The sequence below is a fragment of the Chiroxiphia lanceolata genome, chromosome 10 (genome assembly GCF_009829145.1).
Source record: "Chiroxiphia lanceolata isolate bChiLan1 chromosome 10, bChiLan1.pri, whole genome shotgun sequence".
NCBI lineage: Eukaryota > Metazoa > Chordata > Aves > Passeriformes > Pipridae > Chiroxiphia > Chiroxiphia lanceolata.
This window is the reverse complement of record NC_045646.1, coordinates 1,351,091-1,361,685: the sequence shown is the minus strand read 5'-3', so window position 1 is coordinate 1,361,685 and position 10,595 is coordinate 1,351,091. Positions and strand designations below refer to the sequence as shown.

The following is a 10,595-nucleotide window of genomic DNA, read 5'->3' as shown; positions in this document are numbered from 1 at the left end:
CACAAACCTACAGTTCTTACCTGAGGAAAAATCAAAATATCCCCTCTTTAAGCTCTTTTAAGTGGAAATCCAAGCAATGGCAACAACACAGGTGACTATGAACCAATAATGCCCAGTGAGACCATCCCTGTGCAAAGGCTTTTAAAGCAAAGGCACAATGTCACTGTAAAGATTTTGCTTTTCCTTTCTTGAGCACAGCATGTCAATGCTCCATCTAGAAAGAGCAGGGCTAACAATAACTGATATACTGTGGGAATACATTAATTATAAATATATATCAGCTACAGGGGGTTATGTTTGCCCAGGATTTTCAAGACACTGGCACATGAACCTGGAGATCTGTGTAGCTGGTTGGCCCTTCATGACCCAGAGAGCAGAGCTGGTTTTCAGAGGCCCAAATTTTGTCCCAGATTATGCAAAATTGAGGGCTGCTGCAGCACTGCTTTGTTAAATTCTATTTTCTGAACCCAAATTTGCCAAACCCTCGTTGTTTGTTCTGACACGAACACAGTCTCACAACAGCAACCACAATTTACCCAGACTCTCAAAGCTGTGATTCTGTATTTGCACTTAAAAACAGGGAAGTTTGGGGGTTGTTTTGATATGTTTGAGGTTTTTTGGGGGGGTTTCTATGCATTTAGCAGACAGCAAACCTAAGAAAAACAGCGCAATAGGGACCCCCCCAACTTGCAATATCTACTTATTGTCTCCAAGACACAAATTACCCTGTGCAATGTAGCTGTAATGTAGGTATTTTAGGTAAACTTGCTATTCTCAGCAAGAATTACCATTATAAAAATAACACAAATTATTATTCAGAAAAAAGAGTTTATGATCAGGTCAGAAACAAAAACAACGTGATTTCCAAAAAAATCCACTTCATTTCTGATCCTCTTATGAACAAGCCTATCCTGAGAATCTCTGCTGTAACAGGAAAAGGATACAAAAATGTTGAGAAACAAGACTCCAAAGCTGCCAGTGAGCCAAGGAAGGGGGTGGACAAAGTAGAGGCCCCTGGAGGATTTGTTTTTTGGCATCTTTAAGACAAGGCTCAGCCCATAGGTGCAGTTTCCCATCAGGGCCAAGGCAAAGAGCAGGTAAGAGGAGGCTTCTGTGGCCCTTCTTCGGAACTAAACACAGATTTCATACATATATTGTTGAAACAGATATTTTATAAATACGTCTTTTAACATTTCTTTATATCACAGTAACCAGTTACAGGTAATTTTGGCATTTTGTGGTATAACACATCCAAAGACTTTCTTCTCCATCTCTTTGTGGGCTCTGAATTTTCTCAGTTCAGTAGTTTTAGCACAAATCACTGAAAATACAGGGATTGTTACAGTTCTTAGAACTCTGGTTAATGCCATTTAATGCCATTTTTATGGAAGTGCAAACAGCAAGGATAATCTGCTTCCAAATGCTAACTAGTTCTTAGGGAAACTGTTAAGAAATCAGTCTTTTCAGTAGATCTGCTTTAAAATACTGTGGCATTCCAGTGAAGGAAAAGGTAGAGAGGGAATATGAATAAGCTTAGCAATTAATTAACCATTTCCATAATCTGTATACAATTGACAATGGAAAACCTTCTGGTCTTTTGAAGTGTTTGTTGGGTTTTTAAAATATACTGAGAGTGAAAAAATAGAAGTCAGTAATGGCACCTTTGTGAAAAGGGGCTAAAATTCTAAACTAACTGTCCTCTATTCCCAACTTTTATTCCCTTGGTTGGTGACTTAAGGTGGAATAGTTTGCAGAAAGAAAAGGGGAGATGTTATTTGCTCATGACAGCAATCATACAAAGCATGTTCCTGCTTCTGTCTGCTAAATGCAGCTGTAAATACTCCACTTCTTCTTCCTCTGCCAATCAATCCTCTCCCAGCAATCAAAGGCCTTCATTTCCCTAAAATTTGCTGAATAGGAAAAAAACCCCTGTAGCCCCAAACCCACTCAGGTTTTTGCAGAGCTGAGGGAATCTGCTGCCCAGGTCAAACACCCAGGAGATGGAGCCACCAACGAGGCCTGACAGTTCAACCACACCAAGGGAGTTCTGCAAAAGAAAAGTGTGTTTTGGCAAGAATGATCTGGGGCCTTTCAGAGGATTAAACTGAGAGTCCAGGGGCTGATTCTCTGCACAGAAGTCCTCTCAAAGCTCTTCAGTGCTGCTCTTCAAGTGAGGGCTGGAAAGGGTTTCATCTTTATCTCCCAACAAAGCGCATCAAACTCAGTGCCAGGCTTTGGGGTATCACACTAATATCAAATGCTAAAAAAAAACCCCAGGCACAATAATTCAAACCAAAACTAACAACTGAAGCTTGAGCCACTAGGAAAAAAAATTAAAAAAAAGCATCATCCTGTCTGGAGAAAGCAAAATACTCATTTTTCACAGCTTAAGAGTTTTCTCACTCCGGCTGTGTTTTGAAAACAAGCTGCTTCCCTGCTGGGCAATGCTGCTGGATTACAATTATTTCCCTGGCATTAGTAGGAAGGCCATCAAACTGCTGGAATAGCCTGTGAACTTTCCTGCTGGAATGACAGCAGCAGGTACAATGGGGATTTTCCGCTTTTATTGATTTGGGGGGGGACTGTGTGGGCTCCACGTGGATGTTTACAGCACTTCACGCAGGCAGAAACACAACATTTATACACATTATCCCAGAGATGACCCAAAGGACTGAACAAACCCAGGAAGCCGCTCAAAGAAGCGATTTTATAACTTCTTTATTTTGGGATTTATGGGTAAAACATCCACATACATGATTTCTAAAATCACTGTTTAAAAAGTCCAGATTTCTTTGAAGGACACAAACTTTCCAAGACACTTCTGGGAGGGAATTTTTTGGAACAGAAACAGGTAAGAACTCACATTATTCCTTGGGATTGCTGTGCTCTGCTCCTGGTTCCTCAGCCCCAGCTGGCAGAGGGCAGTGACACCCAGAGCTCCACACACCACAGCCCAGGAGGCGCAGAAATTCCTCAGGTTGTGGCTGCCTGGAATGACACACAAACAAATTAGCTGGAAAAATAACATCTGCTGTTGATTTGAGGTCACTTTCTGTTTGCAGTACAGATATGTAAATGTAAAGGTAGAATTTCACGTCTCTTTTTCTTGGCAGCAATGTCGGTCCCACCTCTTTCTTTTCTGGGCTCTGTGCCCACCCCTGCTCACTGTCACAGTTGTGCTTCGTGCAACAACTGAGTGGTAGTGAGGGAACAGAGAGAAAATGTCCATGCTCACCTTATCTCCTACATTAACCCCTAAAAATTTGTCATCAAATAACAGCTGATACACAGAAAACTGCTGAGCAGAAGTTTCTTTCAATATGTCTTGATTAAAAACTGCAAAAGCAAGGATATTTGAAATGGAAATTACTAAAATATCATTATTTATGATTATGTAAGTTTATTTATATTTCTATCATTGGGATTTACGTAATCCAAGGGCTGTGCTGGGCCAGTCTCTGTGTCCATGGTTAGTTGGTATCAAGCCTTACTGAGACTCACAAAGTCAAAGACAGACTCCACACACACAAAGTCTTCATGGACATTTCCAAGACAACTTGAAACTGGTGGGAAATCCTACAGAAATCTGGAGCCACAAGACCCTCTGTACCTGCAAGATGCTGCTACAGCCCTGCAGTCCCTGCCACCAGCAACACAAACTGCTGTGTGGCCTCACTAAGCCTGGCCTAAAGACCTGGAGTCTAAATAACACTGACCCAGTTCCACAGGCTGCGCTTGGAGATGCAACACTGACCAACTTGTGTCTGACTGCTCCAGGCACAAGTGGGCACTGAAAAGCCTCTTTTTAAGGTCTAATTCCTCCCTCTCCAGCTCTGCAACCCCCTGAGCTGGCAGTTAAAATGCACCAAAGCCTGGGTTTGTTCTCCAGAGGAGGCAGCAGGAAGGAAACCCCTCAGCACTGACCCATCTCCAGGTTCATTATCAGTTCCATATTGAAGGAATCTGCTTTATCCCTGTTTAGGCTGCTGGGAGGCATCTGTTTTGCTTCAGCTTTTTGTTACCTCTGCTGTACCACAGATTTTCTTTCTTTTTTTTTTTTTTTTTTACTTTTTCAGATTGAGGAGTTAATGGTTTTGATTTGATACAATATGAACTGAGCTTTCTGTCTTCCCTTTCAGTCAAAACAGTAGTTGGTGGGCAGGCTGAGCACTCCAACCACTGCCAGGTTTCCTGAAGCACAACTCAAGTGATTTCATTCCCCTTGAATATGTTTTGTTAAACGTAGAGACTGAAACAGGACACATGAAGATGTCAAGATATTCGATGCTATAAGCAAATAAAGTCAGGTTTCAATCAACGTGGAGGAAACCAACTGAACCCCACAAAGAAATGAGGTTTGCTTTCAACTTCTGCAGACTTCCACAAAAACCAGGGAATAAGTTAAAATATGGAGCCAGATTCCACAAATCTATTGCATTTTTAATGTCTGTATAAAGTGAAAGTACTACACAGAAAATATTTAAAGGTATATGTGGGTCAGAAAAGAAAAGGAAGGGGAGAAGAAAGGGAAAACTGGAAGCAGCAGGTCTGACAACTCCAACCAGAATTTGTACACTCCATTTTTTTATCCCTCTGGAAAAAATGTCTTTAAATGCTGTAGGAAAATATGTCAGTAAAGACTGTGCTACATCCTGGAGAACATTTCAATCATTGAAAAAAACATTTTGTCACCTTCTGATTCTTGAGCTTATAGTAGGCAAATTGTGAAATCATAATTAGATCCATGTTAACATAAAAAACAGCAGTGACAATCTGAAGGAGAACATACATTTGCTTGTTTAGTAGACAAATAGTCTGAAACACCTTAACTGCATGGAAATGTTGCTTCATAATCATAATGGGAATGACAAACACCAAATCACTGCCAGACAAACAGTATCAATGTAAATATTTTGGAAATTATGACTTGTTTTATGGATGGCACATCAGTGAGCAGAATACAGAACTATTTTCTCTCCCAGTATTTGGCTGTGCAATGCTAAGTTGCCCCAGAGTTTAAAGAGACAGTTTGAAAAGGATAAATGGAAAAGCAGGAATATGGGCAGGTTACCTGGATTGGCAGCTGATTTATTAAATAGCAGCCTATGAAGTTGGTGAGATCTCCAGGAATCCAGCCCAGCAGGAAGCCCCAGGATGGTGCTTGATCCACTCTTCCATTCTGGCAGGAAACGGGAATTTGGCTGGAACAAACTCCAGAAGAAACTGTAAAACACTGCAAGCAAAAAAAGGTTGAATAAGTCTGAACTTCATCTTCCAAAACACGAAAAAAGAAAGAATCAAACTGCAGCCACAGGAGAACTATGACAACAATGCTCCATTCCCTCCTGGAGAGGAACTCTGGATCACTGCAGCTCCCCATGTCCTGCCCCTACACAGAGGCCACAAATCACAAGCCCAACGCTTGCACGTGCTCCTTGCTGGTGGCCTGCACTGAAACTGCACCTTCTGGCCACCAGAACCGCACCAGAACTACACCCCCCTGCTGTAAATACCAGCCTTTCAAAGACTGGAAGAGGAAAAACCTCTGTTATTTCACACAGAAGGGCTTGGAACGAACTGAGTTGACAACTACACTCGAGGCTCTGAGCTGGAGAGCTGGGACTCAGCTCCACGAGGAGGAGGAGGGAGCAATCCCAAACCTGAGTCCATCACACACACCTGGATGAATTCCATGCTCACTAACATGTCAGTTTTCATGGAACACCCCTTTCCAATTAATATTTCAACTCCCATTTCTGAAGCTCAACAACTCACCAAGCGTGGTTTTACTGCACTGGTTTCCACAGCCCTTTTTAGCAGTGCAGTAAATTATATCCCCCTTATGGGCACGGATTTGGAGTCCTATTTTTTCTCAGGCATTTTTACCTGCTGGGATCATTCCTACTTTTGCTTTGTCATCTCCTACCTACAAATGTGAAACCTGAAGCCAGTGACCAAACAGCAAGTGATTCAGCACTGTGGAAGTGCCAGCTCAGGTGCTGCTTCTGACCTTTTCCCAGTCCAAATTCAAATGGCAGGAGCCAGCACGACAGGATCGGTGACAGGGCATGGGATTGAAATAAAACCTTGAGCAGCTTCTGCTGCAAGTGCATACACAACTCAGGGTGCAGAAGATAAGAGGGAAGAGGTGATTTATTCTCATTTGCTCTAAGTGGCAGAGATTAGTGTCAAGTCAGTACAACAGCACAGTACATCAAGCTCATTTGTCAACCACCAAATATTTTTGCAAACACGAACAAGATGCTTCTCTGGCATATTATATCTGTATTATGCAGACAGAGAAACGCATCCAAGATAAAATAACAAAAAAATAAAAAAAGGCAGCTTTTGCAAAAGGCTCCAGGCGAGATTACTCATGTTTGAGAAGTGCTTTAGACTGTGAACTCACGGCAGAGCAGCCAAGAGGAAGCAGACAATGGGAAGGAGCTCCAGAACTCCCCGCGCTCTCCACACGCTCCTGCAGCAGGTGCCAAACCCGGGGGGTTCCATCGAGGCACAACCTCCTGTCCTCTGCTGGGGACACTCAGAGCCCGTGTGTGCAGCTGGGCAGCCACAGCTCCTGGACAGGGATTCAGTTCCAGGAGCTGATTTCTGCCTCCATTCCCACCCCGCACAAATCCCCAAATCCGGTTACGGGCACAGAATATCCTCTGTGGAGAGGCCTCTGCATCCAGGAGCTCACAGGGAGCTCCAATCCCAAACAAACCTGCCAGATTCCAAGGCATGAACACAGCCAGGGTGAAGGAGGCATTACCCACACGATGCTCGCTCGTATTTGCTGCTTACAGACAGGAACTGGACTTCCAAGAAGGAAAAGTACTTTGTGGTCCCTCACATTCATTAGCTCTTGATAAACATGCAACACTCCAGTTCTGCATCACTGCAGCATTTCAGTCTGAGGTTGTGTTGGATGAGACTGGCCAGAAATCTGCTCCAGGATAAGTGAAACCAAGGAATTTGTTTGAATTTAAGACCAAAACCCTGATTTTCACTTTAAACATGATGCAAATAAAGCCGCAATGTTTTGTTTCAAGGTACTGGCCCAGATTCTGAACACTCTACTCACTCTTACAGAATATATTTACATAAAATATTTATATATTTGTTGCTTTCCATGCAACTAGTATCAAGGTAATGTTATGAAAACAAAGTCATTTACGACTCAGGTTCCAGGTGAGCTCTAAAATCTACTAAAATCCACTCAGCCCATCACACCTACCAGTGATTGAACACAGAGTCAAACAGTCTCTGTTATTTAATACTCTAGAGAAGAGATGGAAAGCATAAAAAGCTTGCAGAAGGCAAATGTAGGGTGATCCTGCCCCCAAACCCCCCAAGAATGGAACAGAACAGTCCCACACAGCTGAAATTTTGAAGCAAGGGAAGGTTGGCTTTGACCTTTAAAAATCTTTTTGTGTAGTGAATTATAATAATTCTGCATATTTTTTTGTTCCTGCTGAAATATTAATGAGAAATGTTTGCTTAGAAGGCTGAGCACTACAGAACTGAAGAAAATTTTAACAAAAAAGCAGAATTATCAAGTTCTACACCTCAAAACTTCCTGCTGACAAAACCCAGCTGATATCCTACTCGCTCTCATGATGATTTAAGTCCTCTCAAGGTTAATAATTCCTCATCCAGGGGAGCCTAAGGGGAAAAATAACAGAGCAAATGCACTGTTCTAAACAACCTAAAAAACCAAGTACTAGAGCAGCAGGTTCAGCTGTTTAGTATTTAAAGCCAGATGCAGAACCAGGCTGGAACCACAATTATGCATCAAACCACTCTCAAATCTTGATAAAGTTTCCAGGCTTGTTTTCATAGAGCATCATCCTCTGCAAAGTTAGGACTTACTTTGTTAGTCAGTGAGAAACTTTTTCTTTTCATGAGACTTCAGGTTTTTGTGTTTTTTAAATGCTGGAACAAGTTTTCTGCCGGAACTGGCTGCCTCTCCAGAGAACTGTCATCACTGGACCTAAAATAATTAAACAATACAAATACAACATATACTCACACGCTGAGAAGTCACCTGAGCCTGCAAGACATACTCAGTTTATTCAGCATTTATTTATGCTGGTGAAGTTATTAGACTTTGTAGCCACCTTTGAAAATAACTTTTAAAGTTTAAAAAAAATGTTGCAAGTAATGTCTTAAGGGTTTTTTATGCCATTTCTGCAGCTGAGCAGACTCACCAAAATGGGAGAAACCTCCAAAAAATGGAATATGGTATTTAAAACCGTGTCTAAACACTGAGGTTTCAAGTGGTTTTTAAAACCATGACTGAACATCATGACTAAAGTTGGACTCACACATGCAAAAGTTCTGTTGTGAGATCCAGGACTCGGTGGCAGCGAGTCCAAACGAGGCACTGCAGCTCCTCTTCTGCTCCAAACCCTGCAGCTATTTGGAAAACCAAGCAGATTAAAAAGTGGTGGGAATCAGCCACTTCCACTTCCCAGCTGAGCTTTGGCCTCCTGCCCCCCAACCCACTTCACACATTTCAGGCCCGCGGATGCTCTTGGGTTGTTGTTCCTTCACATTCAAGCAGCAAAACATTTGTGTTGCCAGTCCCTGGCACTATAATTTTAATATTACAATAATTACAGTTTTTCTTAAATCCCTGGTAAAGCAAACCCAGGAATTCCACATGAAAAGAGGAGGAGGAGACTGCCAGGACAGTTCTTTTCTTCCTGTAGTATTGTTGTCAGTGATGAGAAAATCATAGAATCACAGAATGGCATGGGATGGAAGGGACCTTAAAGATCATTTAGTTCAAACCCCCAAATAATAAAATGACATTAAAAGGTGATTTATGTTCCTATAACAATTCTTTGCCTTCATATTGTCTGTTAGAAATAGTAGTTACTACCATTTGGAAAAGTCCCAGTGAAGGTGTTATTTTCACAGAACAGTTAACTTGGAACCTTGACATCATCACTTTCTGCAAAGGTTTACTGTTTGTCCTGCTAAAAATAAAACTGGTTTGGTAAATATTTGGATATTTAGGAATACGGAGTCAGTAACTTGAGACACTTGTTTGGAGACATTTCCCCATTTTAACGCCCTACTCTGGAGTAAGTAAACAGAAATAGACAATGGTTTGGAAGTGAAATCCACTCCATTAAAGACAGCTTCACAGTGCAGATGAGGAAAAGCAAGTTTTCCTTGGAATTTGGGAGCCTTGCCCCAGCTCCCGTGCCTCTCCAGCTGCTCTAACATCCCAGTGCTGTTGTGTGTTCCTGGATGTCAAATACAGACGCTGCAAGTGATGTGTGAGGATGTCACAAACGTGTGTCTGGCACATCTGCAAGGGCTCTAAATCGCTGTTAATAACGGCTCAACCCCCCAAAAGCTGCTCAGTTGTACAATATCCACCAATAATTACTCCTAGGGGACAGCAAAGGTGGAGCTGGGCTCTGGAGTGAATCAGGGCTCCTGCAAACACGTCCCAGGATTAACCTGGTCGTTGGATTTTGGCTTGAACTATCCTCTAACAGCATTTTTATGCACTCCTGACTGTGAGCGGCGGCCGGGCAAATTCCACCTGGAAACCCATCCCGGTTCCCACGGAACAATTCCGGCTTATCTTAACCTGGGCTAGGGAAGGGGCAAGGGGTGGAACGAGACGGGCTTTAAAATCCCTTCCGACCCCAAACCACTCTGGGATTCTGTGATTCTATGCACCTATGATCTTATTAACACTAATAAACCGAATAAAATCAGTGAAATACAGGGAAGCGCCTTTGTCCATCGGGAGAGCCCAGCGGGCATCACCTCCCTGGGAGATCCATCCCTGCGGGAACGGGGGGGCCCGGCGGCAGCACCGCCGCTCCCCTGCTCCCGGAGGGGAAACAAGCGCCGGGAATGGCAGCGGGCACGGGAACAAGCGCCGGGAATGGCAGCGGGCACGGGAACAAGAGCAGGGAATGGCAGCGGGCACGGGAACAAGCACCAGGAATGGCAGCGGGCACTGGAACAAGCACCAGGAATGGCACCGGGCACAGGCACGGGGGGACCGGCGGGACGAACACACGGACCCGAGCGGGGCCGGACCGACCTGCGGGGCTGCGGCTGCTGCTCCGGGCAGCGGAGGAGAGAGGGGAGGACCGGGATAACTGGGATAACCGGGATAGCCGCCCCTCCCCTCCCCTTCCCGGCCACCACGAGCAGCGGCGGGGCCGCGGCGCCCTCTGCGGGCACCGTGAGGCTTCAAAACCCCCTTCTGCTGGAAACTGCGTCGCTTTGCTAATTTGTTAATGGTTTTAATTAAACCCTCTAATTAGCCCTTTTAATCAATCATAAGCCGCGCGAGGCCCTGAGTTATTTCTCGGCCCGCTTTTCAGCGGAAGAGCTGCGGTGAGATGCTGTCGGGAGCTCAGGCAAACCCCTAAAACTCAAATTTTTAAGTTTTGCTGAGCTGACCTTGATGGGCTTCAGTGAACGAAGCCTGGGGGATAAATATATATCGGTGAGGTTGGGCATCTGGAAGGACCTTTCGCAAAAACCAGAAGATGAGGAAGAAGATGAACAAAGGCTTAGTGTTTGCGCTGGGAAAACCCCAGCGGAGGGGAAAA

At 43.9% G+C, this 10,595-nt stretch overlaps 1 protein-coding gene across 1 annotated transcript; it reads right to left on the bottom strand.

Moving 5' to 3' along the window:
- Positions 1–202: 202 nt before the first annotated feature.
- Positions 203–7,621, bottom strand: SLC66A1L (solute carrier family 66 member 1 like). Its single transcript, XM_032697986.1, is given in 9 exon segments — positions 203–214; positions 945–1,122; positions 1,944–2,047; positions 2,864–2,988; positions 4,683–4,773; positions 5,072–5,201; positions 6,410–6,457; positions 6,459–6,534; positions 7,612–7,621. Coding segments are annotated over 9 exon segments (774 nt in total).
- Between the last annotated feature and the right edge of the window lie 2,974 nt (positions 7,622–10,595).